We start from the raw sequence: 14,498 nt of genomic DNA, 5'->3' as shown, positions 1-14,498 counted from the left end.
TTAGCGCAGGGCGGTGAGGGGTCACGGCGCATGGCAATGCTAACCATGGGGCGCGCTGCTACGATGGCAGCGCCTCTGCAAATTCCTGGGCAATTTCCCAGGTGGCAGTAGCATCCCCTCCCCTGGGCGAAAAATCTCCTCTGTCCCATTAGCACCCCCCCCCGCCCGGAGGTGCTAATGGGCCTTTAAAAAGGGGTAATTTCACCCCCATAGAAAAATAATCAGACAAAAAAGGAGACATAGCCCGGCGTTCAGAGGACGGAATCAGAGGCGGGTCAGGTGTGAAATTTTAAATGATTGACAGCGGGTCAGGACATCACTGTCAACACGCCTCCACGCTACTTTACCAGGTGTTGGGTCTATCACCGCTGAACAGACCTGACACGCAGCAGCGGGGGAGGCAATTTAGGTCATTATGAACTTGTTAAAAGGCTATTATACACAATTTTGAGATAAACTTACCATTTTTCCAGGTTTTTTTGAAGAAGGTTGTTGCTACTCGGTGATTGCGACAGGCACGAACGTCGGGAGTTGTGTCAACATGAATTCATTATCCGACAGCTACAAGTATGCTACAAAAGCTCCCATCTCACAGCTGTTCACTTTACAAGATCAGAACCTCTTGCTTACTGCATTTGCAAGGCACATTGACCTTTACGCAGGTTGCAGGTCTTTGGAGTAATCTCTCTATCCAGTGTCACTTCATTGGAACAACCTCTCACCAGTGACAGATCGTTTTTGCCATCTCTTTAGCATTGGAGCCCTTGAAACTATCTCACCTTGGTCCTCAGAATCCCACCACGATCAGCCCCAACACCAGCATCACCAGGCACACGAGCAGCACCAACAGCATCAACCTTCATCACAATGAACTGATGCTGCACAGGACACAGGGCATCAGCACCCGACCACATTGCTGCCGGGGATGCCAGGAATGTCCTCACCTTGGCCAGATTTACTTCACTTGACGCTGTACACCCTGGTTGCCACATGATGCGGCAGGTTGGCACCACTCCACACCAACACCATAAAGCATCCCTACAATGCCCAAGCCATTCCTTTCACACTCATCACCATTGCGCCTGCGGGTGGGGGGGGGGGCGGCGGGTGGCACCCTTATGTCTCACCATTCACTGCAACTCACTAAGCCGCTTCCAAATGTGCACATAAATCTGTCCAAGAATGCAAAATGTTGAAAAAAACTATTTCAATGTTTGACAAAACATTAACAGAAACTTTACATGAACATTGGCAAAAACACCCACGTGCCTACCCTTGTATGTTGTTAGTTGGTATGATTGAACTAGGAGGAGGGTGAGTGTGAGGGGTGGCTAGTGAGATGGGGAATTGAAATTGTCGATAGAGAAAGGGATGGATGGAGGCGCAAGGCAAGTTGGTGTGAGTAAGGATGTATAGGAGTAGGATAGTGAAGGCAGAGTGATGGGGATGTGTTGAGTGGCACAGCAGGATGCAGTTGAGTGTGGCTTTGCAGTAATGTTTCGTGATCTATTGAGATCATTGAAAGGTTTGCACCACTGCAGCCAGGTTCTCCTGACGACATCCCTGCTTGTGCCCTCCTGTGCAATGTGCAACCAGGTTGCATTGATCTGCTGGGGAGGCCTCATCCACCCATGGTAAGGGAAAAGGACCCCCGTGTGTACTGTGACCACCTCCATAAGCATATGGAGGGACTCATGGGAGAGCCTGGGTGCAGCCCTGCACCTCTGTGCAATGCTTGTCAGTGTTTGCAGCAGTTCAATGCTGTAGAACACTGTCAGCACAACTGTCAAAATCAATTTAGCCATAGTCTTTTTAAGGATACTGGCTGATGACACGTCATCAAATGATGTCATCAGACCCGCTTCCTTTTAATTGGCCGGGAATCTTGTAGGGCGGGCTTAAAAAGCTCAATCAACGTAAAATCACTACTGCAGCCTGCAGTGAGTTCGGACCCTACTACGGATCCCAGCCGCACCGAACCCACCTCAGTAGGCGAAATCGCGGGCATGGTCTCACTACCACCATGATTTTGAGCAGTAGTGAAACAGAAGAGGAAAGAAAATCTGGATGCTATTAGTTCCACTGGATTCCTGCCTGGTTATAACCACTCTTGATATTCAAGTCAGGCCTGGGACAGGCATCTGAAGTTCTTGCCGTAAACAGGCTTCAATACTACATTAAAAGTGGAGAATAGCAGGGCTCTGTGCCATTTTCAGCCCCAAGGATGTGCCAGATACTTAGTCTACATCACGCTGGTAAAATCCAGCTGGGAACAAGGACTCCGGTGCACCTGCAAGTGGGAGGAAATTTAAAAGGCAGCAATTCAAAAATCACCATCCTCGACTCAAAGTCCCAATTTGAACTGTCCGACGCGCTGGCAGCAGGGGAGTCCTATAGCGCGTGGGGAACCCGGAAGTTTCAGCAGCGCGTTGACATCCAGGTTTCCTGACCAATTAGCATGAGCGACATAATGTCGGCAAGGATCAGTCTATTTCAGCTGAACTATTTAAAGGGACCATGAGAAGATGAAAGTTGAAGGATTGTCCAGGTGGAGTAACAGAAGAAGCAACTGCATTAATGTTGTCCCAATGTGGCAAGTCTGCACCTCACTTATATAATGCCTCCCTAGAGCTGATGCTGCCTTCTCGAAGGGCCCGCAGGGAGATTCTCTTTCCAAGCCAACTCCAGCACATCACTCCTCATACATACTTAACTTGCAGGTGCACCCATTCCTATCTGTCCAGGCATCTAAAATGCATCTTCAGCATTCCGGTTGCTTGCTCGATGACAGTTCTCGTGGTGATGTGGTTTTGATTGTATCTCTCACTATTTGGGGTCCTAACAGGTATCATCAGCCACGTCTTCAGGGGGAGCCCTTGTCTCCAAGGAGTCAGCCGCTAACTCTGCTTCGAGGTCCGAAGAGCTCTGGGAGGGTGGACTGGCACTGGATGAAAGCATCATGGCAGTGGTCTAGGAATCTTGCACACACCTGCATGATGATCTTTTTGTGGTTGCATACAAACTGAACATTGATGGAATGGAAGATTTTGTAGTTGATAAAGACTCCGGAGGGAGGCGCTTTGATTGCCACATATGTGCAATTGATGATGCCCTGGACCTGTGGGAAGCCAGCCAGAGCCGCAAAACCGAACACTCGCTCATTCTGACTGGCCTCATCGGTTGCAAAGTGCACATGGATGGAATGTGTAGATCAGACTCACAAAAATCCAAGATAGCAGAAATTACCTCCAAAATAGTGCAAATCATCTGCAAAGTAGTGAAAACACACTCTCGGAACACGTCCTGTGAGCAAAAGCCTTTCACTTAGGCAAGGAAGCAGGTATGAGGCCTGAGCATTTGGTCAGCCTCCTCAATTGACAGTCATCTCGCCTTGCTTTCGGAAGCCCGGGAAACCTGTGCACTCAGATTTAAAGCTCAAATCTACAGTTCTAACAGCTTCTAATTGCTTCTGAACTTCTTTTAATCGCCAACTCCTATGGAGGGTTTCTCGCATGCAGCTGAAAGCTTTACAGTTAAAAGCGGAAGTCAGCGGGTTCGAGCCAGCTTTCTAACCCGCTGTCAGTTTCATCCCTTTTAACCACCCGCCCGCTCCCAAACACTCACTTCCTCAGGTAAAAATTCCCCCCTAAGTGTTTATAGGCGATTTTGCATGCAGGAAGGAGCATATCTTGTTTTAGCTTATTTCAGAATATGTTAACTTAACAGTTTTATTGTACACATCACATCTACATGTAGTTTAAAACATGACTAAATGTGTCTTTGTTTTAAAGAAAAGGATATAGTTTAATCAGGTTTAGATGGATTAGCTTTCTATTTCCTGGGACTAAGAAGAAAGTAACTTATTACAAAAAAGGGCAAGATCTACATTAATAATTAAAAATATTCTCATTTGTTTCTCTACTAAAATCTTGGGCTTCTTTCAGTAATTATTTGAAAATGGGACAGAAAAATCATTAAGAATGTCTTCAAGTAAACCAAAGAGAAAAAGCTAATATTAATTCTTCTGGTAGTATAATAATCACCACAATATCAGCCCTACCCTGGAATTACTTACCTTCCTCCACTGTAGAGTCCAACTGAGTAACTTTGACAGCCAAACGATCAATTCTATCTTGGAGAGAGTTTGCTCGGATATGGAAGTTGTTGGCTTCATTAAACAGCTCACCAAATATGTCCTCTGCATGTTTGCCTAAATAAATTGGTACAGAACAAATTTAAGGAAAAAGGGAAATCGATATTGCAAAAGAAGAAAAATATAAACTATCCAGAATTCTCTGGATAAATACTTTGCAATTAAGTTTATGTTTTGAATAGAAAAGTAGCAATCCTCAATGATATTTTACAATCACTCTAAGCAGCAAAATGAAGGCACTGCAACTTAAGAGAACAGAAAAAAAGATACTCTGACCACTGCACCACAGACAGAAGAACCATTAGGTAATATTTCACAGGAAATATACAAACAAATAATAAAGGGACTATATGGATTTCAATAAGAGTTTAGTTCCATTTTAAAAGACAACATGCTGCCATAAAACTGCTCATTTAAAAAATAGATTAAAAAAAAAATTGTAAAGTACTTCACTATTGGCACTAGATATGTCTGGCAAATTTCTGTGGAATTTTACATACCAATGTTGTAACGCGGAGCAGAAGTAGTCTATGCACTCTCATAATGGGCTCAATTTTCCCCGAAACATTTTTTTGGTGTACTTGAAGAATTAGGCCCGATTTTTTGTGGCCCAAGTACGCCAAATAAAACTGTTGTAACTTTTCTCGTTGATCTCTTCATTTTGGCGAGGCCTAACTCGAGGGGGTGGAGCTTTGATCTGCGCCAAAAAGATCGGGCTGCCATGGTAACCAGGGACACAATGCGAGCTGAGGCTGCAAAGTGAAGCATACAGCCACCTCCCAACACATTAAAAGAATTGAAAAACACATAGCAGCAACTTACCTCCAACTTCGCCCGAAGGCTGTCTGGTCTGGTCGCATTCTCAGTCGCCAGTTCGGGTCTCTCTCTCTCTCTCTTTCTTGACTGTGTGTGTGAATCGGGGACGGAGAATGGGACCGGACTGTGTGTGTGAACCAGGGACTGAGAATGGAACCAGACAGCCTTCCTGTGGTGTGTGAACCGGGGACCGACTCTCATGGGACTGGACTGTGTGTGTGAACCGGGAACTGAGAATTGAACCGGAGAGCCTTCCTGTGTGTGGGGACCGAGAAGGAGACTGGACCTTCGGGCAGGGTTGGAGGTCAGTTGCTGCTATGTGTTTTTCAATTCTTTCAGTGTGTCCGGGCATCTGCTGCGCCGCTTTCCTTACCTGCGCCGATTTCCTTAACTCTAGGGAAGGTTTTTCAGGACAGGCCACATAAGCTGGCCTAATTAGAACTGGAGTAACTCTCAGCTGGCCAAACTTCCCTAAATGGCCAGAAGTGGCGTAGGTGGCTGGTTATGCCCCCTTTGGCTGAAAAGAAAACTGACTTAAAAAATTCGGAACTGAGTTACGCTGGTGCAAATTAAGTTAGGCCAGAAAAAGCAGCGTGCTCAAAAAAAACATCACAAATACTGGAGAAAATTGAGTCCAATGAATGAAAAAGATCACTAACATTCATAAAAGCAAATAAATGGCAAAACTAAAACTTGATTACTCTAATTGGTTTTACACTTCTGACTTAATAATGGCTGCCATCAAGATACACAATTCAGCCATGCCAGAAACTCTATGGATGTCATATAAGCAATCTTGGAAGCATTTTATGAGTTTCTAGTAGAACAATGCTTTCTTAGTTTCAACAATTCAATTTCAATGCACTAATCCTCCACGCCTTTTCTCTTCCTGTCCACACATACACGGTCATAATTTCTACACTCCCTGCAGCCATTGCATCTTCCTTAATTTTGGTAAGTTTGCTCCACAGAAATATTTGCTAACCTCTTAGCTTTCTCAAATTTCTTCTGTGCCTTTCTCTCTGTTGGTTCCATTAATACAAAAGGTCAATAAAACACAAAATTCAAAGCAGGACAAAAAATAAACATTAAAGGAGGAGGTAAGGGGAAGGGGGGAGGGTCAGTCCAGAACATTTTTTATAACAAGTGGCTGAAAGAGGTTTCCATGGAGAAACACAAAAATATCATTGTTTTCTCTTTTCTCCCACCTCTCATGGAGATGCTTCACAGGGCAATTAGTTAACATTCTGACGAAAGGTCATCAACCTGAAATGTTAACTCTGTTTCTTTCTCCATAGTTGCTGCCTGATCTCATGAGTATTTCCAGTATTTTCTATTTTTATTGTAGATTTCCAGCATCCACAGTATTTTGCTTTTGAAATAGTTAACATTGGTGGAGTTTCAGTTCTAATTTAATCATTAGCAATTTGTCTCATACAAACTCCAGGAAAGCTCACTGGATCCTTCTTGCAAGAATATGATAAAGTGTTACTATGAAATAAAATATGACGGTAGTTTTTACTTTCCATTTTTAAACAGCAAGAACTAAAACTGAATTTATGAAACTAAAGACAGTTATGCAGAAACAAGTCTAAAATCAAATTGCTTAAAATTTTACTTATCTAATGAAAACTTATAACAAGGAATTTTTGGCAATTTCTTCACCAATGCAGGCATGACACATAGGAATGTCTGAAGATGGCAACAGGGAAAATATTAATGGAAATGTGTTATCATACAGGCAGCCCTGATTCCCTGGTTAATCATTCACCTAGCCCGATAATCATCACATTAGAAACATAGAAAATAGGTGCAGGAGTAGGCCATTCGGCCCTTCTAGCCTGCACTGCCATTCAATGAGTTCATGGCTGAACATGCAACTTCAGTACCCCATTCCTGCTTTCTCACCATACCCCTTGATTCCCCTAGTAGTAAGGACTTCATCTAACTCCTTTTTGAATATATTTAGTGAATTGGCCTCAACAACTTTCTGTGGTAGAGAATTCCACAGGTTCACCACTCTCTGGGTGAAGAAATTCCTCCTCATCTCGGTCCTAAATGGCTTCCCCCTTATCCTTAGACTGTGTCCCCTGGTTCTGGACTTCCCCAACATTGGGAACATTCTTCCTGCATCTAACCTGTCTAACCCCGTCAGAATTTTAAACGTTTCTATGAGGTCCCCTCTCATTCTTCTGAACTCCAGTGAATACAAGCCCAGTTGATCCAGTCTTTCTTGATAGGTCAGTCCCGCCATCCCGGGAATCAGTCTGGTGAACCTTCGCTGCACTCCCTCAATAGCAAGAATGTCCTTCCTCAGGTTAGGAGACCAAAACTGTACACAATACTCCAGGTGTGGCCTCACCAAGGCCCTGTACAATTGTAGCAACACCTCCCTGCCCTTGTACTCAAATCCCCTCGCTATGAAGGCCAACATGCCATTTGCTTTCTTAACCGCCTGCTGTACCTGCATGCCAACCTTCAATGACTGATGTACCATGACACCCAGGTCTCTTTGCACCTCCCCTTTTCCTAATCTGTCACCATTCAGATAATAGTCTGTCTCTCTGTTTTTACCACCAAAGTGGATAACCTCACATTTATCCACATTATACTTCATCTGCCATGCATTTGCCCACTCACCTAACCTATCCAAGTCGCTCTGCAGCCTCATAAAATCCTCCTTGCAGCTCACACTGCCACCCAACTTAGTGTCATCCGCAAATTTGGAGATACTACATTTAATCCCCTCGTCTAAATCATTAATGTACAGTGTAAACAGCTGGGGCCCCAGCACAGAACCTTGCGGTACCCCACTAGTCACTGCCTGCCATTCTGAAAAGTCCCCATTTACTCCTACTCTTTGCTTCCTGTCTGACATTAGAGATGCATTTTCTGTGTCATTTTACCTTTAGTTTCTATGGGGTTGAAATTCATTTAGGCCCCAAACAAATCTGATTTCTACCCCTATGTCTGTCTTTATACTTGAATATTCAATTAATTTCCTTCCTTTTCTTTGTTATCAATTGTATTTGATCAATTGATAATCTCTAGCAGCATGAAGAGAGGCAGGGAAGATAGACTGTACCAAGTATCAATGATGCAGATTTAAATTTGCACCTTTCACCAATAACAACAACTTGTAACATAGTGAAACATCCTAAGGCGCTTCACAGGAGTATTATGCGCTAAAGATTTGACACCGAGTCATATAAGTAGAAATTAGTGCAGGTGACCGGTCAAAGAAGTATGTTTTAAGGAGCGTCTTGAAGGAAGAAATAGAGGCGGAAAGGTTCGGGCAAGGAGTTCCAGAATTTGGGGCCTAGGCATCAGAAGGCACAGCCACCAATGGTAGAGTGATTATAATCAGGGATGCTCAGGAGGACAGAATTAGAGGAGCGCAGACATCTTGGGGGGTTGTGGGGCTGTAGGAGATTACAGCGATAAGGAGGGGTGGGATTATACCAGTTCAGATTATATAGTAAGTAACTGATCCTGGGGATTTATGTATGTAAGTTTAGAACAACTAGCTCAAAATCTGCTGATTCAAATTCTGGGCAGGTTGTGAGCACAAATGAGGCAGAAATCCGATGACACACAAAAAGAGAAAGAGCAAACCATCCAGTCTGATGCATATAATTCTAACCTGTAATAGTTTAATTTATTTAAAAGCATCACAGGCTCATCTTAACATATTTCTCCCACGACCTTCATGGTAACACACAATTTCAAAGCTACATTTATTACATTTCAAAATATCAGTCCTATGCTATGTAATATATGTAATAGTTCGAAGTAACACTAGTGCCCTGACACAATATAGAACTAATAGAAGTGCAAATGATAGAATTGTTCTGTATTTTAAAAAAGAGGAAAATTCAAAAAGTATGGCAAAAATGTAATACAGGTTGGACCTCTCTGGTCCAGAAACAGCCGTGGTTCGGCATTAGTTGGGCCTGAGGGAGAGGAGGGTTTATAAAAGAACACCAAACCAGCACGTTAACCACCGCTGGGAGTAGCTGTCAGTCAGTCAGTGAGTGTGTGCGGCGATTAGCTAGAGCGGCTGTCAGTCAGTGAGTGTGAGGGAGCCGCCCACAGGCTGCCAGCACGCACACACACACACACACACACAGGAGCCCGGGTGCTGTCGACAGGTACCAGTATGCTTAGGCCAGGCGTGACCTCCCGTGATTCGGAAAATTCTCTTGTTTCGGCACCGGTCAGGTCCCGTAGGTGCCAGACCACAGAGGTCTAACCTGTACAAGAACAATACAAAAGGTACTTAGCTTATCAAGTCACTTATTCCATAAGATTGAGTAAAAGCTGCATAGTCACAGCTCTATAAAAATTGGTTAAAGTCCTGAGAAAGTTTAATAAAAGCAACACTTCCATATAGAAAAAAAAACTGAAAGATCTCCCTGACCATTGAAGGCAAGCAAGCAGAAATTTAAGAATTTGAATCCATTACATTCTTGATCAGTTACATTCTATGGAGAACATTTCTAAGGTCCCAAAAGAATTGTACAGTATCTGATCATCCAAGTTAATATTTATCCCTATTACTTTCTATCTCTTTTCTAACTGGTTATTTGTCAAAATCCTTTTTAAAGCAGAAAATTTACAAAACAAGTTACTTTTGACGGTATTTTATTCCTCATATACTATATGGGGAAAATATTTATGTTCGAATGTCACAAAGAGGGTTTTTATTTTGCATTCACGTCAACTAGTCCAATATTGTCCAATACATGACTTATTGGCTACATGTAGTTAATTGGGAATCCAGGTGTAGCTAATTGCATTTTTGATTAGTAAATAAAAATGAGTAAGAGATACTGGCGTTGAGCATGTGAATACAATATTCATATTTGTACAGTATTTGCATGAGCACTTTAATCTTTTTGTGCATTTGTTAGTAAAATGGTAATATAAAAAGCAGAGTGTGTGAGTGTTTTTGATTGTTGTGAGTGCTTTATTTCCTTGGTTATTATTTATTGGTTACCTGCTAAAATGCTGTGTAACACGGGTGAAAATGCTGGACTTCAGCACCCTGGATACACCAGCAACATTGTATGAAGAAAGTAGCTGTCATTTTGGTCAGCTATGACCAATCAGAATAATTGCTCCAGGTCAGCAGACAAAGCAATCCCAACCAATAATGAGGAACTCCAACAGGGCACATCACGGAAAAAGTCTAGCAGCATCCAACTGTATTCTGGATGGAGAACAGAGGTGGGTCTGGCGCATCTCGTTGTGCGAGTCAACATTCTCATCAATCACTCTGATGAAGTCAAAGTACCGCTCGCAACCGCTGGACAAAAAGTTAGAAGCTACACTAAAATGTGCTGTGTCTGATAAATTAATGCCAGTATCCCAAACTTCGGTGGAAGAGAAAGACTGCAATGATTCACACTGAATCTTTTCTCCAATACAAAAAAGACAAATCGTCAGCCATTCTCATGGCTCAGAAGGGTTCAAAACAGAAGGGCAGAGAAGGGAAGAATGAAAACAAGGGGATTTTTGCTTGTTTAATAGGAACAAGAAAATTAATTGAAAAATAGCAAAACATTACCAGAGATGCCACCAAAATGTAATAGAAATTATGAAACAAAATACAAAATAGACAGTGAAGTAAAAACAGGTGAGCAAATAAAAAGGAACAGAGAAAATGAGAAAGCAGATACAGATTAAAACAGAAATAAAAACAGATAAGAAAGGAAAAGCAAGTTAAGATGCACTAATACATCTGTGTAAGCAACAGAAATAAGCAAGATATACAGAAACAATGCATGACCCTGAGCTTCCGGTCACTTGCTATTTTAATTCTCCATCCTGCTCCCACTCTGACCTCGGTCTCCTACACTGTTCCAATGAAGCTCAAGGGAAACTCGAGGAACAGCATCTCATCTTTCGATTTGGCATTCGACATTGAGTTCAACAATTTCAGATCATAACCACTGCTCCCATTTTTTTTTTGGAAACAGGTGCTGATAATGATTATGCTGGTCAGTTCCTTTACTTGTTCCATTACCACCATCGCTTGCCTTGCCCCATCATCTCTTGTCATTTAATCACTCCTGCTCTCCACCCAATCACAGACCTTTCCTTTTGTTCTTTCTTCCCACTTCTTGCCCCCCACCACCCCACCCCCCTCCCACCACATCCACTTTTTCCCTGCCTCTGCACTTGCTTAAAACCTGTTACATCTCTAACCATTGCCAGTTCTGACAGAAGGTCACCGACCTGAAGTGTTAACTTTGTATCTCTCTACACATATGCTACCTGAACATGTTTTTTTAAATATTCGTTCCTGGGATATGGACGTCGTTGGCAAGACCAGCACTTATTGCCCATCCCTTTTTGCCCTCGAGAAGGTGGTGGTGAGCCACATTCTTAAATCGCTGCTGTCCTTCTGGTAAAGGTAGTCCCACAGTGCTGTTAGGGAGAGAGTTTCAGGATTTTGACACAGCGCCAATGAAGGAACAGCAATATATTTCCAAGTCAGGATGGTGTGCAACTTGGTAGGCAACTTGGAGATGATGATGTTCCCAGGCACTTGCTGCCCTCATCCTTCTAGGTCACAGGTTTGGGAGGTGCTGTTGAAGACGCCATGGTGAGTTGTTGCAGTGCATCTTGTAGATGGTACACACTGCAGCCACGGTGCACCGGTGGCAGAGGGAGTGAATGTTTAAGGTGCTGGATGGCGTGCCAATCATGCGGGCTGCTTTGTCCTGGATGGTGTCGAGCTTCTTGAGTGTTGTTGGAGTTGCCTTCATCCAAGCAAGTGGGGAGTATTCCTTAACACTCCTGACTTGTGCTTTGTAGATGGTGGAAAGGTTTTAGGGAGTCAGTGGGTGGGATACCCGCCGCAGAATACCCAGCCTCTGACCTGCTCTTGTAGCCACAGTATTTATGTGGCTAGTCCAGTTAAGTTTCTGGTCAATGGTGACCCCCCCCGGGATGTTGATGATGGGTGATTCGGCAATGGTAATGCCGTTGAATGTCAAGAAGTGGCAGTTAGACTCTCGCTTTTTGGAGACAGTTATTGCCTGGCACTTGTGTGGCGCGAATGTTACTTGCCACTTATCAGCCCAAGCCTTAAAGTCGTCTAGGTCTTGCTGCATGCGGGCATGGATTGCTTCATTTTCTGAGGAGTTGCAAATAGAACTGAACACTGTGCAATCATCAGTGAACACCCACACTTCTCTCCTTATGATGGAGGAAAGGTCATTGATGAAGCTACTGAAGATGGTTGGGCCTAGGGCACTGCCCTGAGGAACTCCTGCAGCGATGTCCAGGAGCTAAAATGATTACCCTCCAACAACTGCAACCATCTTCCTTTGTGCTAAGTATGACTCCAGCCAGTGAAGAGTTTACAACCTCCCCACCCAATTCCAATTGACTTCAATTTTATTTGGGCTCCTTGATGTCACACTCTGTCAAATGCTGTCTCGATGTCAAGGACAGTCACTCTCACCTCACCTCTGGAATTCAGCTCTTTGGTCCATGTCAATGACACCTTCCATCACTTTGCTGATGACTGAGAGTAGACTGACGGGCGGCAAACCAGACACCCCACCCACCCTTTCCTTCAACAACTGTCTGTCCCACCTGTGACAGAGACTGTAATTTCCGTATTGGACCCACTTTGAGAGTGGAAGTAAGTCTTCCTCGACTTCGACGGACTGCCTATGATGATGATGAATTGGCTGCTTTTTGTGGACAGGACATACCTGGGCAGTTTTCCACATTGTCGGGTAGATGCCAGTGTTGCAGCTGTACTGGAACAGCTTGGCTAGAGGCACGGCTAGTTCTCGACAGCTGGGATGTGGTCGGGTTCCACTGCTATATCCAGTGTGCTCAGCCGTTTCTTGATATCACGTGGAGTGAATCGAAATGGCTGAAGACTGGCTTCTGTGATGGTGGGATCCTCAGGAGGAGGCCGAGATGGATCATCCACTTGGCACTTCAGGCTGAAGATGGTTGCAAACACTTCAGCCTTGTCTTTTGCACTCGTGTGCTGGGGTCCACCATCATTGAGGATGGGGATGTTCATGAAGCCTCCTTCTCCCATTAGTTGTTTAATTGTCCACCATCGTTCACGCCTGGATGTAGCAGAACTGCAGAGCTTTGATTTGATCTGTTGGTTGTGGGATTGCTTAGCTTCCATTGTTTAGCATGCATGTGGTCCTGTGTTGCAGCTTCCCCAGATTGGCATCTCATTTTTAGGTACTCCAGGTGTTACTCTTGGCATGCTCTTCTACACGTCTCATTGAACCAGGATTAGTCCCCTGACTTGATGGTAATGGTAGAGTGAGGGATATGCTGGGCCATGAGGTTACAGATTGTTGTGGAATAAAATTCTGCTGCTGCCGATGGCCCACAGCCCCTCATGGATGCCCAGTTTTATGCTGCTCGATCGGTTCTGAATCTATCCCATTTAGCATGGTGGTAGTGCCACACAACACAATGGAGGGAGGCATGAAGACAAGAATTTGTCTCAACAAAGATTGTATGGTGGTCACTGCTATCAATACTGTCATGGACAGATGCATCTACGACAAGTAGATTGCCGAGGACGAGGTCAAGTAGGTTTTTCCCTACTGTTGGTTCTCTTATCACGTGCCCAAGCCCAGTCGAGTAGCTATGTCCTTCAGGACTCGGCCAGCTAGGTCAGTAGTGGTGCTACCAAGCCACTCTTGGTGATGAACATTGAAGTCCCCCACCTAGAGCATGTTTTGTGCCTTTGCTACCCTCAATGCTTCTTCCAGGTGGTGTTCAACATGGAGGAGCACTGATTCATCAGCTGAGGGAGGGCAGTTGAGTGTAATCAGCAGGAAGTTTCCTTGCCCATGCAGGTCCTGAAGCCATGAGACTTGAGTACTCCCAAGGCCACTCATTACCGACTGTATACCACTGTGCCCCATCTCTGGTGGGTCTGACCTGCCAGTGGTGATGGAAGAGTCTGAAATGTTGGCTGAAAGATATGATTCTGTGAGACTGTCAGACTGTTGCTTGACTCGTCTGTGGGACAGCTCTCCCAATTTTGGCACAAGTTCCCAGATGTTAGTGAGGAGGATTTTGCAGGGTCGACTGGGCTGGGTCTGCCGTTGTTGTGTACGATGCCTAGGTCCAGTGCCTAGGTCGATGCCAGGTAGTCCGTCCAGTTTTATTCTTATTCTTGTTTCTTGTAGCGGTTTGGTACAACTGAGTGCTTGCTAGGCCATTTCAGCAGGCAGATAAGAGTCAACCGCATTGCTGCCTGGCGTCACATATACACCAGACCAGGTAATGAATGGCAGATTTCCTTCCCGAAAGAACATTAGTGAACCAGATGGGTTTTTACGACAATCGGGTAGTTTCATGATCACCATTATTGATGGTAGCTTTTTATTCCAGATTATTAGTCCAGGCCTCTGAATTACTAGTCCAGTAACATAGGGCCCAATTTTCCCCAACCCTTTTTTTGGCGCACTTACCTTAAATGCGCCGATCTTGCATGCTGGAAACGGCGCTGAGAAAAAGGGGCCCC

At 44.3% G+C, this 14,498-nt stretch overlaps 1 protein-coding gene across 4 annotated transcripts in view; it reads right to left on the bottom strand.

Annotated features, from left to right (window-relative positions):
* The window catches only part of wasf3b (WASP family member 3b), a 168,980-nt gene that overhangs the window by 79,892 nt on the left and 74,590 nt on the right, over window positions 1-14,498 (bottom strand). For all 4 annotated transcript variants that reach the window (XM_070892274.1, XM_070892278.1, XM_070892275.1 and 1 more), the window contains one exon: window positions 4,076-4,210. In XM_070892274.1, coding sequence (XP_070748375.1) covers window positions 4,076-4,210 — 135 coding nt within the window. The remainder of the gene's footprint in view (window positions 1-4,075; window positions 4,211-14,498) is intronic.

This window comes from Pristiophorus japonicus, chromosome 10 (assembly GCF_044704955.1).
Source record: "Pristiophorus japonicus isolate sPriJap1 chromosome 10, sPriJap1.hap1, whole genome shotgun sequence".
Lineage (NCBI taxonomy): Eukaryota > Metazoa > Chordata > Chondrichthyes > Pristiophoridae > Pristiophorus > Pristiophorus japonicus.
The sequence above is the reverse complement of the archived record's forward strand: the minus strand, read 5'-3'. Positions and strand labels throughout refer to the sequence as shown.